We start from the raw sequence: 16,181 nt of genomic DNA on the forward strand, positions 1-16,181 counted from the left end.
AGCAATTGTTAAATATGCATGAAGGTAAATCCTAAAACCCTGTAGCTTAATTTTGCCATTAAAATATTAAAATTTGATTTATAATTACTATTTTGTCATTTTCTGAGGGATAATTTTGTAACCGTTTGAAATTAAAACAAAATGCTTAGCTAGAACGTTATTGAATAATACAGAACCTTTAAGAATTTCAACCAAGTTTGTAAAAACAGACCAAATATCAACGATGAAAAAGAAGTAAGCAAACAATGATAAATGGGATCAATTTTGTGAGTAATTGAAGTGCAGGAAGAAAGCACCCAAGAACACCAGCCAAACCCAATCATGGATAATAATCAAAGCCAACAACCCTTCATTTACTGTCTCTTTGGGTCAAGCCTGTAAAGTGGAAGATAGAAAGATTACGAAGGAAGTATTAAAAAGGAGCCAATAAAATATCAAAAACTTAAAAAAATTACGCTTAAAAAATATACAAGAGATTTCGAACACAGTTATACAAGATCAATTATGTCGCAAATGTTAATTGATTATGTCTATAAAATTTATTTCCAACGCTTAAATTATACCAATAAAAAGCACGGGAGAGAATTCAGAATGGCCTAAGAGATCACACATATATAATATATGGGTAAATTATATATATGTTTATAATTTTTTTACTAACTATTAATATTTTATTTATAAAAATAATTTACTTTTTGATATTTTGTGAAAATATTTTATTTTCTTATTTCAAATAATTTTTTTAATTTTTTAATTATTTTTATTTTTAATTTAACTTTTATTTTATTTGTAATTCTGTAAATGATTTCTTATATTAAATTGCTTTTTATAATTTTTTATTTTATCCGATCAATCAAATCATTTATAAACTTTTCACTCAAATTAATCATCCAAGCAACTTTATTTTTCATTTTTTTCTCTCCTTGTTTTTTCTTTTTCACCCCACCTCAATTCCATAATTTCAATCCCTCGTTCAATGGTAGTTCAATATGCATGATTTTGACTCTGACCTACTATGAACTCGAGTGTATTACAATAAAATAAACATGTGATATTATTCATTATTTAATATCAAAATGATACATATTTAACCCTTTTTAATGTCAAAATCGATAAATAAACTATAATTATATAAAATTTATAACAGAATATCAACTAGTGATTAGATAATTGTCAAATAATTTTAAAAAAAAATAACAATTACATATAACTGAAAATTTTATAACAATCTACCATCTATTAATTTTACAATGTTGAGTAAATTCACTTACATTCAAACCACCAATATATAGAAAAGGAGAGAAAAATGAGATATAACAAAAGAAATTGAAATTTTTAGTTACTAAAATATGATGTAGATCTGTCTTGATAATCATTTTTACCTATTTAAGCACTTTTTTTCTTCCAATTCTTTAGCTCCTATGAGAAAATATAGAATATTAAGTCATAAATCATAATGTATGGGTATGAGTGAGATTCACCTGGCTGCCCGAGACCTGGTCTACCTGACTGAGATCAGGGAGACTTGGTCGAGACCTGAGAGACTTGGCCGAGATGACCGAGATCTAAGAGACTTTGTCGAGACCATGGAAGCTTGGCCGAGACAAGGGGAATCGCCACGGTCGGCCTAGCAAGCCGACCCATACTACCGTTAACGCTCAAATCAAGGTCAGTGAAGTTAATCCGTCATTAAGGATTAGGTAATGCAATCCTAAGCGAGACTCACTCCGCTAATCAGGCCCAATAACGTAAGCCCATTAAAATAATATAAATAGGACACATCCCAAGGGGAAAGGTATGTCATTTATTACTGTTTTCCTACCAGAGTACCATCACCCGCTTTACTAACTTGAGCGTCGGGAGTGCCTTCGCAGGTACCCCGCCATCCGATGTTTACTCGAGACTGAGTGTCGAAGGAGAAGCAGGAGGACGAGAAGAACCCCAGTTCATCATCTAGCAACCTAACCGACCGAAGGAAGGAGAAGAAAACTTCAATAGTTCTATAGGTCTCATCTCCCTACTAGGAACACATAAGAATTTACTAATTGACAAAAAATATTAATATTAATAAATTTGAATAATTTGTGTATATATTATGAGTTTGACCATAACCACCAATTATTAGTATATGTAAAAGTCTCCACAATAATATTTGAACTATAATGATGAAAACATCGTTTTTGTGATATCTCCGTTAGAGTTGTGTTATTAGATTTGTTCCAGGCTTGAAGTAGATAAATGGTTGGCAGTTGGAGAAGGTAGCTTTTGACATTGTAAACAACTCTCATTCCCAAAGTCACGAAGTGGTTGTTGAGAGATGTGCCCTTTGAGGTTTATCTTGGTGTTCTTCTCCGCCGTGCTCGCCAGTTATTTTGCGTGGGAAACAGTGCATTCTTCTCCACCGTTTAGCAGCTAGCACACCTATAAGGGCCAGTATTGGCATCCCACTAATAGTATTATCATGCATAGCACAAGCGAGGTGGTGCACCCACGCAGCCTCCCACAACCACCCCACTATCACTGCCCCCAGCAACACCAGTACCTGCACCCCTGCTCCAGCTTCTTCTCCTCCATTTGCTGCAACTTTCCCAGCTCAGTCATATTGGGAATGTGTAAGATTTTTGGGGTGGTAAAGCATTGACAATGGAGGGAGGGAGGGGCTGAAGAAATGGAGAAAGGGGAAAGCGGAAAAGGGATGAGAGAAGGTGAAGAATTAATAAACCCCACGTCTGCAAACCAATACCATAAGTGTAAGTGCCAATTTAGATAACTGTTGATGAAAACTTAAAAGAATGGACCAATTTAAATATTTTTTAAAAAGCATAAGATTAAATTAATTTGTTTTAAAACCACAGTGCTAAATCTAAATTTTGATTAAAGTACATCTTAAAAATATTACCAAAACAAATATTTAATCACTTTTTAAGACTTTAATAAATTTTTTGATTTGTTATTTTTAATTTAATGAGTATTTTCTTTCTAATTTTGTTAATTTTAAAAAAAATTTAATCCATGATAAAGTATGTATTAAAATATATATTACAAGAAAATAATTAAATAGAAATCAAGTAGATAAATGGTTTGGGTGGGTGCAGAAAGAAGGAAGATGAGTGGGCCTGTTTTACAGTGAAAAGCCCATAAACAAAAAATAAGTAAATAGAAGAAAGACGGTGCGCATTAGATTGTTTGTTAGAAAGAGAGTAGGAGGACAGCGGCGTGGTCTGTGTTTGTTGAGATGTCGGATCCGTACGAACGGGTGAAAGGAGGACGATTGGCATTCAAAGGAGGGATTCTCGCCTCTCGCTCCAAATCCATCGACAAGGCCAAGAACAAGAAGAAGAAGCGGACCACGGCGGCGCCCGTCGAGGACGAGGATACTGGCCCTAACCATAACCCTACCCCTGATCCTAACCCTAACCCTAACCCTAACCCTGAAGAACCTGTCGACACCGACAAACAGGCGGAGGCATCTGAATACACCATCGACGCGGCGAAGCGTATGAAGTACGACCAACTCTTCCCTGTGGAAGCCAAGAAGTTCGGCTACCAACCCAAAACTAACTTCAACTCAGTTGAGGACGCCCTCGATGATCGTGTCAAGAAGAAGGCTGATCGTTATTGTAAATAAAACTATCAATCACTTGTAAGTCACTCTTCCCCCAATCCTATTCTTTGCTTTTCCCTAATTTTAACCCTCGTGTCTTCTCTTTTCTAATTAACATCAACTTTCCAATTTCCATTTCAACTTTATTCGCACCCTTCTGTTCTACTATGTTCATTGATTCCAAATTCAGATAATATCTTCAGCTCTGCTTTCATAATATCATCAACACACGCAACACTCTTGTCATCCACGCTTTCAGCTATTCATTCTTATTTCTTGCTCTCTCTCTTTTTTTTCTTTGTTGGCTTCTCTAGGTAGTAGCTGTGCCATGGACCATGTACCCATTTTTCGCTGCTGTAAATGTAGTGCACTTTGTTGCTGACATTTCAATATTTAGAATGGATCAATATTAGGCTTCAGTAGTACAATCACGTGTAGTTCATCTGTCTCGGTAACAATGATGAATCCTTATTTGTTGTGTGATATCTAAATGATACTGGATATTTGATGATAGAAATGAAATATTAAAATAGATTGTCATATAAATAATTTGTAATTATTAATCGTGTAGCTTACATCTTCAATGGAAAAGAGGAAATAGAATAAATATTTTAAAATTTAAAAGTATTTTAAATTTGTGAAATAAACTATTTAGTTCAAATTTGCAGGTTTAAAATCATATATTCCCAATGTAAAGGTTTCAATATTGTATTTAAGTTGAAAGTTTATTATGCTGAAATTCTAGTTATAACTAAAAATAATATTGAGTATTTTGAAATAGGAAAGTTCTAGTCATAATTCTAGTCTTCTTTTAGAAATTAGGAAAATTGCTATTATAAGACATCAGGATTATGAAATCAATAGAGTATTGATTAAAACAGTATATATTTTAATTAATTATAAAAGATTATCTAAGTTTTAATTATAGAATATCTCAAATATAATCCTGTTGCATAATTAAAAGATATTTAAATTATTATTGATTATAGAAAAGAAAAAAGATTATAAAATAAACAGAGGAAGAAGAACGAGGGAGGCTGAAGAGATGCGCAATACACTCTAAACTTAGTTTTATTCCCATTTTTGTAATTTTATTGCTTTCTTCGTTTGCGTGTTGATCCTCTTGTAATTTCTTAATAAATTATGAGGTTTTCTGCCATTAAAGTTTTGTTTTTCAACATCTGAGTGCGCTTGACAATCTGGTCTTTGAGTTTTAATTTCCGTTTTGATAATTGTTTTTGAATACATATTGATGATTCAATTTTGCCTTTAATTGAAACTCGCATTATTCTGAACAATCTTTTTTGGGTGTATGATTCAAGACGTAAAATGTTATAAACCTTATGAGTAGAGATGCTAAGGTACTAAATGAATTGGTGGTCGGAGTTGAAAGATGATTTGGCTTATTCAAACCACATACACAATATCATCTTTTTGTTAAAACTGGTCTAATAATATTGTTAGACAGTATATGTATTAACTGAAATTTCTTTTAATTTTATTATCTAACGAATATTATTAGTAACCTACAGTATTAGAATAAAGTTCAAATTGAAAAGATTTTAAAACATAATCCAATGCTTCTATTGATATATTTATTTTATAAAACTTCTTTTCCAAGAATCTTTTATACCTCTTTCTCTTCATTGTCCATATACCTTTTTATTATACTCTAATAAAAAAGATGTATTTGTTTTCGCTTTGAGAGATGACTTCGTCAAGCTTTTAAATATACTAAAAATAAAATAGTATATTTGAAGAATAATAGTAAGCATTTAATAAGGCATTAGCCACACATAAACACTCATCTCATAAGATGGGTTCCATTTGTCTAGACATCATCAAATCAAACCAAAAGACTCTTTGTAGGTCATCATACGAACCTTTCGTCTAATGTCTTACATATTTAATTGTTTTATTAATATCAAAATTTAAGGTTATAAAAATACATGTACTATAATATTATGATCAAAAGAGCATTTGAGAAGAAAACAAATATAACATTTGTTTTTTTTTTTATTTTATGTTTTTTTTAAGAGTTACAATCATGTATAATGAAAATAAATTTTTAACTTCTACTCATGAATTCTATGATATGATTATTGTTAACCACAAGAGAATGCACCTTAGGAGTTGTGTACTCATAATTCCTACAGTAACAATTTGTTGCAATAAAGAGATAATACAACTATTTATTATGTGGTTAACTACTGTTTAAATGAGTTTCAAGAAAATATATATATATATATATCAAATTTTCAAAGTACATTATCTTGTATTTCATTTCTACTTAACTATTATTTTAAAGTATTTTTCAATTAAAACTTATATTATTTTATTTTGTCATTCTTATCTATTTCATTTATTATGCCTCCATTAGTTTTCTATTTTTTCTTTCAATTAAAAGAAATTAAATCAAAACGTTTCAAATTCCCTAAAATTTGAAATTTTCTCATTCAAACACAACCATATGGTATCAATTAAAATTCTCTACTCTCCAGACAATATTATTTTAAGTAAATAAAGAATTTAAGATAACTACAAGTGATCTCATAATCAATGATCGCACTATGAGTGCAACTTTAGAGGAAAGACATCCTTTGCGCTAAGCACATAGATTAACAAAAAATGTGTAAATAAGTAACAGAATTTTAAATTTTTTTGTAGTTTAATTAAATAATATGGCCTGATATGAGAGAATAGAAACATTCAATCCACTGACAGTTTAAAAAGGTTTATATACAAATGGAACACAAGATGACAACTAGTAGTGTATAATCTTTGTGTGTATATAAGGTGAAACATAAGATGATAACAGATTCTAACAAAGCTCATTTCAAGTTTACACTGGACATTGGAAAAACAAGGTCTACGCAACATACTCTACATGAATTTTATCATTTCAAATTGTAAACGGTCTACATGGTTAAATGTCCAGGATGTTACTGTCACAACCTTTACCTTTTCTATTCGAGCAAGATGTATTGAAACTTAATCAATTCAATATTACTTCAACTCCTGACAGTTATATTGTTCCAATAGATGCCAATGCACAACTGGAAAACAACCAAAATGTAGAGAAACTAGCTTTATCCATTGGTTAACAAGGGCATTTAAGATGAAATTGTCATTGCTCTAGCAAATCCATATCCCGATAGTTGTGCCATTTTTTGTATCTCTGCATTCCATTTAAAATAGGTCTAAGCCGAGGAGCAGTAGTGCACGTCAAACAACAACAACCTCTCAGATCCTTTACACATTTTCTGCAGCATCTGCATGACAAAGGCTAACATGCTTCACAAGATGAAAATCAACAGATGCAAAAAAAAACAAGTCTTTTAAAACGATGACAAGTGAAACAGAGAAGGGAGTCTTACAGAAAAAGCAAATTACAATCAAGATTTGCACAGTTCCTATGTCTCAATTCACTGACTTCCAAATTACATACATAGCATTTTGCAAACTTATCATCTTCAGAAACTGGAGTTAATTCTGCTTCGGTTGTGGCCCCCGTATAGTAAATAGAAGGGGGGAGAGACAGACGAGAGTCAAATACAAATAAATTTCCTACCCATTCAGCAGCACCTTCATTCTTTAAATAGTGAGAAACACCTCCCTTCAGGGTATATAGATTCTGAAATCCCTGCTTCCTGTCACATGGCATCAAAGCAATGCACCAGATTAACAATATGAAAAGGAGGAGAAGGAGTACGTGACTTCAGTTCTATGAATAAGGAATCAGATTATAGTGCCTAGGTAGAGAAAAAAAAGGAGAGAAGGTTGATTCTAAGGTTTATTTGGACCAAATACTAGGCTAGCTCACGGGTTTTCTGGTCAAATAGGTTATCCCAATCCTGTTTCTAGAACCATAAGTAATGAATTTTTTCCTCTTGTTAATTACTTCCTACTTTTGTTTCTTAATCAAAGTATCAAGGCCTTGGCATTCTCTAAAAATATTAATTTACCTTAGTATTGTAGAATAGACATCACAGCGAATCCCTCCTGTGCAATACATCAATATGTTTGCTTTTTCTTTATCCACATTTGATAAAGGATCTGAAGCAGTGATCTAAAGAGGGCATATCAGAGAGGAGTACATTACTACGCATAATGGAGAGATAAGACTTCGAATTAATGGTTCACAGATACCAACCTATCATCTAGGCAAAGCTCATAGCTAATGAGAAAAAATCTATATGAAATCAGATTTGACAATTACAGTGCCACATTCATCAAAGCAATTTAATAAACGAAAAATGTTTTTTTGTTCAAGTGAAGAAGAACGTTAAAATTCAATGCAAGAAAACCAAGATCTTATGGCATTACTTTGATTAAAAGAAAAAGCCATACAACTGGATGGCAAGTTTCAGCTTATCAGGAGACCATATCAATCCTGAATGAGTCCACATTAGGCACTGAGACATCAGATAATGACCCAACCTCTTCCTGAGACAGACCAAATGAAGTGTTCCTAAAGCAGTCCACACTAGGTCGCTGAGCCCCACGAAAATGTCCAATATCCCACTCATAACCTGAACAACAGCAACAATACTGCATTAATGTTGGAACTTATAATTAGGAAAAATATAAATATTTTATAACGAAAAAGAGAAAATATAGAGATATTTAAAACATATGACTTGAAGATCTCACCAAAGGGCAGAAGAAACAAAAGGGTAGGTCAGCCAAGTCTATTCCTACATTTTTAACACGTCTATTTGCATAATGGATACTCCATGTATGTTAGTCATTGACTGAACCAGGTTCATGAGTGTTATTACTAATGTAAGTATGTGCAGATTAGGACTAAGGCTAGAACCACACCCCACCCCTTTTAGGTAACATGGGGAGACAAGACATTTTTACAGTTAAGGAGAAAAATTATGTTCCCTTTCAAAAAGGAAATTACAATAAACATATCAATTGTAACACTTCACGGCTTAATTGCATTGCATATAAGGTGGAAGTTGTCACTGGAAAACCATTCACATCCTGCCTCTCTCACAAGTCACAACTGATGCACATTATCTCATAATGATAACTCAGCAAAATGGGTGTTCATAATCAGGACCTCTTCTTTAAAGGACAAGTAATTATAAATGACATTTGATTCAAACACCAAATAGTCCAAAATAAGACACGATGTAATATAGGAAACAGAAAAGGGAGGAAAGTTTAAATTAAGGAAATAATTATTCACTCTGGAACTATAGAACCTATACCATTTCTGACATCCAGTAGAATGGAATCTCTGTTGTGATAATCTTTTGCTCTAAGATCAGTTTTATTGATTGCTTCCAATCTTTCTTTCCATTCTGATGGCGATAAAGGTATTGCACGCATTGAAGAATCAAGTAATGGAAGATGTGACATACCACCTTCAAACTGAAGAAAGATGAAAACCATAAGTTGATAAGTTGTCTTCAAGCTACAATTATTAATATTAAACATGCCAGACATGAAGATAAAGAAATGCAAAAATTTGTTCATTTGTTATAAAGCTACACCACATTGAAGTCCGATCCCGAAGATGAAATTTGATTGCCCTCAAAAGAAAATAAAAAGGATCATAGCATCAAAACCAGAAGAATACAGCTATGTCAATCCTAACAAACTTAATTTGCAAGAGAATATTTTATAGCTTACCTGTACCAATGAAGGCTTATAACGCAACTTCAACGCTGGAAAGGTATGCCCATTTTCTGATGGAGATATCTGAACCAACATGTCAGAAAACCTGTTATCCTCTCTTAACCAGTTGACATACGCCAGAGCATCTTTTGATGGTCCACTATACTGCAGAAATATATAACATTTACAGAACATACTTCAGACATATTTCTGACCTATTTGCACAAATTTGACATATACTTGGGCTTTAATATTGAGATAATAAGTGAGTCTAGAATTAGTGGGCCTTAATGAACTTAATTGCTAATTTTTCACTAATGTTCGGATTGATACTCACTTTAACATATTTTTCTTGTGTAGGTCATAACTGGTACAGCAAATATTGAATTTGGACACTTCTTAGGCCTTTGGGGAGACAAGAAAAGTTCTTTAATTTTGAAGTATTTTTGTGCCACAACGGAAATTGAAATTCCAGGATCTACTCTTTGGATTGCTCATCTTAAAAATGCATAACTCACTCAAATCGGATCCAAATTAGGCTTATAGTTTCTAGAAAGGTAACTGGATGGGCCTCAAATATCTTTTCTAAAAGGGAGGTAAAATTAGATACGAATGTCATTAGTTATTTTTTTAGATATAGGTCTAAAACTATAATTGCTCCTAAAAAAATCTCTAATTGTAGTGCTTTAATGATATTGGAATCAATTGATATGTGCCCTTGTGAGTTGACTTAAGGTTAATCCCTATATTGCAAATGTGAATGGGAATTTAGTTGTCTTTTGTGCCATTTGACTATCTTTCATCACACATCAGATCAGAAAGATATGTATGTGGACCTGGAATATTGTAAGGATGTCTTGTAGCTACGTCTATAAACATCGGAGTACCCGTTTAGAGTTATTAGTATCATACATTCTATCTCTCTTCCATCTTATTGTTATCTATTTTTCTTTTATCTCTGATTTTCATCCACCCATACGCCAAAAAAATGGGGTGTAAGATCACCATTTTTCATATTTATAATGCACAAGAACTCTTGCGTGTAATGCACATTACCCTCGGCATTTCCAATCAGGTTAAAAAAGAAAAATATATCTCTTCTTATGGAGATATTATTCATGACAGAATTGCTAAATAGAACAGGGGCAGAACTTACCTGGGCATTAATCCCTTGTTCATTCAGATAGACTCTTCCATTGATATCGAGGTCCTGCTAAAAGATAGAAGTTATAAACTGGGAAAGGTAGGATTAGAATTGAACTTGGGTTCTGGTCAAACAATGAACTTGTGATTCTGAGGTATGATTTATCAAAGCATGAGTGAACAATACATTCACGAAGAAAATATTTAGTAACAGAAATAATTGATATATCCTCCTTTGTTGAGAACACCAGAATCAATACAATGGTAACAGGAAAAGAGTAACATAAAAAAAATGAAAGCAACCTGCAATTCCAAGAAAGAACGGTGTTTGGCGACTTCGGCTTGTGGGTCTTGGATGAACACAAAATGGTAGAAATTGACGACCAAAAAATGAAAATCGTCCTCCCTTGAAGTAGAGGGCTGAGTTAGTGGCAGTGCAGCTGGTAGGAGGTGCTTACGATGGGTGAGAGCAAGAGAAGATGAGTCAGTGAATTTGAATTTGAAGAGAGAATTTTGGAATGGCAACACAAGCCTTGAGCTGCAAAAGGAAGCAGCAGTAACTATAGGTGCGACTGAGGGCGCAATGGCATGAGCACACGACCCAGACCCACGCACAGAGAACACCTCTCTGCACCACCTCATCCTTTTTCTTGCCCCTCCAATGCCACCTTCACCGATCGTCTCTCTCTGTCTACCAGCTGTTAGAGGAAATCTTGGATCATAGTCCAGGCCCAAGCCCAACTCATGTTTTCTTTCCTCTTTACGGTTTTTGCCTCCTGCACCTCATCACATTAAATGACATATATGCACCTACGTTTTATAATTAAAACCTAGGTATTTTCCTTCCTCCTATAATTAAAATATTTTTAAAATGAATAAAATTATGAAGATACTGACTTTCATAAAACAATTGAATCTCACTATGAAAAGTGTATTTATATATCTATAGAAGTATGCTTAAGAAGGTGAGAAAGAGTGTTGAAGAAGGTGTTAGAGTGTTATAGAGTTGTATTTTTAAGAAGGAATTAGAAGAGAAAGTGATGGGTTGAGCATAAAATGAAGGTTTAGTGGTCTTTGCCGGATTGTGCCTGCCGGCAATTATAAAAAAGTGATATTATAGTATTATTTGACTGAAAAGGAGAAAGAGAAAGGAAAACATTGGAAATTGTATTGTATTGCCAGCAAAGTTGAGATGTAAAAGTTAGAAAGAAAGAAAGAAAGAAAGAGGGAGTGATGATGTTGGCAGAGTTGGAGGTCACGCCAGCCACAGCAATGCTTTTGTATTTTGGACTATAAAACCATTATTCAGTCTCTGCTTCTCCTTCTCAATTCCTCTCTTCCATTCCGACATCAACATGAACGGGAAAGCCTCCGTCTCTAAGGAGCTCAATGCCAAGCACGCCAAGGTTTCATCAATGCTTCTTCTGTTTATACTTAAATCTTGTTTTTTAATTTATCATTCTCATGATTTCCCCTCATGCAGATCTTGGAAGGACTTCTTAAGCTGCCCGATAACAGGGAATGTGCAGACTGCCGGAACAGGTATCATCAATAAGTTTAACCTTTTTCTCTTTTTACCTCATGTTGTCGGAGATGGATCCCCTGCAGTTCAATTCAAAACAGCGGAGTTTAAAAACTTACCATTTCTGGTTGTTTTGAATAAAAATAAGTGTAAAAACAGAGTTTGATAGTTTATGAGCCCTTAAATAGTATCCAATTCTTCACTTTATATTGCACCATGTATTGAAATTTTGAGTTGTTTTTAAATTTACCTTTCCATTTCTCAAATATTGTCAGGGCACCACGATGGGCTAGTGTTAACCTAGGGATTTTCATTTGCATGCAATGTTCAGGAATTCACCGAAGCCTTGGAGTTCATATATCAAAGGTTTACATTTTTGTATCCAGTTCTTTTATGCTATATTTTTTTGGTAGAAATGGGAAAAGTAAATTAAATTAATGAGTGAAAATAGGTGATACTTTAAAGATAAAAAACATAGTAAAACATAATGTAATTGATTTTCAAAATAACCCTAAATTCTACCATAACATACACAATTCTAGAAGAAAAACTAACTAGAAACTTTTAAAATAAATAAATAATAATTATTATACTGAATAAATTAAAAATATTGATAGTTAGAATTTAATAACTAATTAGATATCAATTTATAAACTAATATAATAAACAACAATATAATGCACATACTTTTTACTTACATAGATACATAATTACTTAATAAAAAATATTCACATATTAAACCAAATTTTTCATATTTTTATATCGGAAACAAAAATAATATATTATTATTGAATCACTTATATATAAGATACAAGGATCTTCAACTCTATCTCATTTATTTATTTTAGAACATTCATATTAAACATTTGATTCATTTTTACTAATATTTTTTACATAAAAAAAATCCTTTTTTTATGAATGATACTTAAAATCATATATGTATAATGTGGTGCGATCTTGTTTCCATCCTGTTTCTTTCCATTTCAAAATAATTAATATATATTTCAAGTGCTGATGATATCTGCGTGCGTGTTTATATATATATATATATATACATATATATATATACATATATATATATATACTTTTAAGCATGAGTTAAAAATTGAATACTTAAAAAAGACCTTTTATAATGTGTTGAAATTATAATATTCTTAATAATTATATATCACTGCATACAAATTGTTGCAAAAATTAGCAATATAAATTATTTTTGTAAGCAAATCCGGATATTTCTGTTATGAGGAGGGTTACAATAAAGCATTATCTGCTATATTAATATATTATTTACGTACATTTCTATCAATAAATTTATAATGATCGCGTCTTGTCATTTTGGAACTAGGTGCGCTCCACAACTTTAGATACGTGGTTGCCAGAGCAAGTTTCTTTCATGCAATGTAAGAAACTATGTAATTTTAATTCTTTTTCTTGCTTCCTTAATGAAAATTATCGTTAACTGAATTACAGAAAGATGTGAGTGACACTCATTCTCATAAAAAAAAGGAAGGTAATATGTGAGCATTAGCTTTATTTATTTTCTTAGCTTTTCAATAAAAATACGGATTTTTTTTTTATATATAATTCTTTGTAATGATTAGTTACCTTCCCTAGAATAGTGAATTTTTTAATCATTGCAATTAAGACATTCATGTAGGTATTGTAATTATCATTTGTTGTTTTAAGGTTATTTAGTTTGTTGATAATTACTGCTGAGATGGTCTCTCTATACACATGTTACACACAGTTATGGGTAATGTAAAGTCAAATAAGCACTGGGAGGCAGAAATGCCACCAAATTTTGATAGAAGTAAATTGGCAATGGAGAAGTTTATCCGTATCAAGTAAGCTTGTGATGAACATTATTTTTTGAAAGTAAAAGATAATTTTGATAGACTATTTTCCCAATGAATGTACTTAACTTGCTCGTGGTGTTTTAGATATGTGGAGAAAATATGGGTTTCAAAAGATGATATGCAATCAACATCAAGTGGAGGGGCTAGGAAGGGTATTCTCAAGAACAGCAGAAGACTTTCTCTTGAAGAAAGCATTCTTGCAAACCACGTCTCAAAAATTGTACCACCAATAACAAGAGCTCGTGGGGTAACCATGTTATTCATTCCTTACCAATATTCTAGTGAATTGTTGTTTTATTCTACCAGATCTTTTTTAAAAGAAGGTCACAACTGTTATTACTGAATTCATCTTCATTTTCTAAGTTTTTGTTGTGTTTTCTGCTTACCTTCCAAGATTTACTATATATTGGAAACATGAGGATATGTTCGTTTTAAGTGTATTTATGCAATTCAGGTTTTTATAGAGACACAAAAGAAGAATTCTCCTCCATTTAAAAGACCATCCTCATCTGTTGATTTTGACAAGTCCACAAAGAGCATCGGTACTGGGGACATTTTCAACTTGCTTTGCATCTATGACGATAACCAAAATTTCTCAACACTGCCACCTTCAAGCTGGGCAACATTTGATTGTATGATAAATCATCATGTCTATCATCTTTTCATATGTCTTTTATTGATTTCAATGAATAATATTGAAAATCCAAAGCAAGTTGAAAATGTATGGCATTTTATGTTTGAAAATATGGATTTGTTTTTCTTCATTTTAACACATTCTTTTATTCTTAATCCATAGTTGTATTTCACAGGGCGACTCTCATGTTAAGTACTTTTAAATTATTAATTAGAAGATATTAAATCAATATATACACATGTATGTTTGCAGGAGAAGCATCAGGATTTTAAGTTCATAGCCTTTTCAATTAATCCTTGGTGTAGGTGTCACAAGATTATATTTACTTTTGAAGCTGTGAAGTGGGATCAACGTTTTGCTGCATAAGGTTAGTGTAGGCATTTTTCTCATTTTTTATTTTTTTAACAATGTGATTTGCACTTTCATATTTTGGTGAATCTCTAGATAGTTTTGGTTGATTTTCTTCCATTCCCATACTTATTGTATACCTTTTGAAATTCTTAAATTTATCTGAACTAAGTCAAGTTAATTCCAATGTACTTTTATATACGAGTAATATTGCCTAATATAACAAGGTATGTTTAAGACCTTTACCTGTCAGTGCATTGCCTTATATAATTGTTTAAAAAATACCATTACGTAATTATGTGTTTTCTAGTCTTTTAGTAAATAATTGTTTTGTTTATTAATGTTGTCTATTTTCCTAAAGAATCTTTATTTTAATTTTTTTGTTTTGGCAGGTTTGTTAGAGTACACTGTTTTGAAAGGACATTTTGGTGTTGAAATGGAGCATAGAATGGTTTGGTTTACATTGTAGTTCATTATTCTTACAACATTAACTAATCTGAGATGGACATCTGAGGGAGGACATAATATTTATATTCTTCTGTAACAAAGTTTTCGTCATTGGTTCATAGAACAAAAAAGTTGTAAATTTAATATAAATTAACTTAGGTTTGTCCATATTTTTTCTTTTTTATCTCAAAATAAATATACATCGTTAACATTCCAGTGAATTTTGGTTGCTTTCGCAGCCTTAACACTTTTAGTTATACACTGCGACGTCTATAACCTCACTCTGTCAACAGTTTTTACCCCTCTTTAATAAAAACGGTATTATTACCTTCCCCCCTTATATTTACTTCAATATTTTATTTATTATAATATATTTTTTTTAAAAAAATATACAATTTAGTTATTTCTATTAAATTTTTAGGGCATTAATGTAGAACAATAGTGCATAGATGAAATCTAAGTGTTACAAATCCTAAGTGTTAAGGCTGCCGCATGGAAGACTTTGAGGGTTAAATTTTTTATTATAAAAGAAGTCATTGTTGCATAAGTGACCATCGGAGAAAGATAATTAGGGTTGAAAGAGAGGAAAATAGAAAAAGATTAAGGATAATAACAAGCAAACATAGAGATATGTGTGTAATTTAATCGAAAGTAAAAAAATACATATTTTTAAAAAAAAGTTAAAACCAATTTTTTTTTAAAAAAACACTACAGTAAATTAAATATTAACACTAAGACGAAAAAGAGAATTACACCTCGTTAAAGTTACCTTTCTATGATATATATATAATTTTTTAGTTACTCTTAATATTACATTCTACTTATATTTTAAAAAAAAAACACAACGCCAATCATGTATATTCATGTCTACTAATATCCAATAATCATACAATATTAATATCCATAATGGATAAATAAATATAATTAACATGCACAATTAATTTTGAAGCGTATTGTTTGAATAAAAGTACAACTAAGTGTAGTTTCTAACGTAAT

General features: G+C 31.8%; 3 protein-coding genes across 7 annotated transcripts; 2 read left to right on the forward strand and 1 right to left on the reverse strand.

Moving 5' to 3' along the window:
- Positions 1–3,170: 3,170 nt before the first annotated feature.
- LOC137813076 (uncharacterized) lies at positions 3,171–4,150 on the forward strand. The gene is made up of 2 exons (XM_068615372.1): positions 3,171–3,643; positions 3,919–4,150. The coding sequence occupies exon 1, from the start codon at positions 3,236–3,238 to the stop codon at positions 3,626–3,628; it is 393 nt and encodes a 130-aa protein (XP_068471473.1). The 5' UTR covers positions 3,171–3,235; the 3' UTR covers positions 3,629–3,643; positions 3,919–4,150.
- Positions 4,151–6,413: 2,263 nt separating this feature from the next.
- LOC137813077 (rhodanese-like domain-containing protein 8, chloroplastic) lies at positions 6,414–11,095 on the reverse strand. 2 transcript variants are annotated; one of them, XM_068615373.1, is made up of 8 exons: positions 10,682–11,072; positions 10,392–10,448; positions 9,251–9,400; positions 8,827–8,989; positions 8,045–8,136; positions 7,570–7,673; positions 6,982–7,254; positions 6,414–6,876 (listed from the first exon to the last, which is right to left on the reverse strand). In XM_068615373.1, the coding sequence occupies exons 1-8, from the start codon at positions 11,018–11,020 to the stop codon at positions 6,732–6,734; spliced, it is 1,323 nt and encodes a 440-aa protein (XP_068471474.1). In that variant the 5' UTR covers positions 11,021–11,072; the 3' UTR covers positions 6,414–6,731. The 2 variants fall into 2 exon arrangements, with proteins under 2 accessions (XP_068471474.1, XP_068471475.1); XM_068615374.1 differs by having other exon boundaries at positions 6,475–6,876; positions 10,392–10,445; positions 10,682–11,095.
- Positions 11,096–11,352: 257 nt separating this feature from the next.
- Positions 11,353–15,444, forward strand: LOC137813078 (probable ADP-ribosylation factor GTPase-activating protein AGD15). Of its 4 annotated transcripts, none has more exons than XM_068615377.1 (9): positions 11,353–11,784; positions 11,862–11,920; positions 12,176–12,266; positions 13,246–13,300; positions 13,648–13,744; positions 13,841–14,003; positions 14,221–14,388; positions 14,696–14,757; positions 15,131–15,444. In XM_068615377.1, the coding sequence occupies exons 1-8, from the start codon at positions 11,734–11,736 to the stop codon at positions 14,720–14,722; spliced, it is 711 nt and encodes a 236-aa protein (XP_068471478.1). In that variant the 5' UTR covers positions 11,353–11,733; the 3' UTR covers positions 14,723–14,757; positions 15,131–15,444. The 4 variants fall into 4 exon arrangements, with proteins under 4 accessions (XP_068471478.1, XP_068471479.1, XP_068471480.1 ...); XM_068615379.1 differs by having other exon boundaries at positions 11,387–11,784; positions 14,211–14,388; XM_068615376.1 differs by having other exon boundaries at positions 11,387–11,784; positions 14,643–14,757.
- The last annotated feature ends 737 nt before the right edge of the window (positions 15,445–16,181 follow it).

The sequence above is a fragment of the Phaseolus vulgaris genome, chromosome 2 (assembly GCF_000499845.2).
Source record: "Phaseolus vulgaris cultivar G19833 chromosome 2, P. vulgaris v2.0, whole genome shotgun sequence".
NCBI classification, from domain to species: Eukaryota; Viridiplantae; Streptophyta; class Magnoliopsida; order Fabales; family Fabaceae; genus Phaseolus; species Phaseolus vulgaris.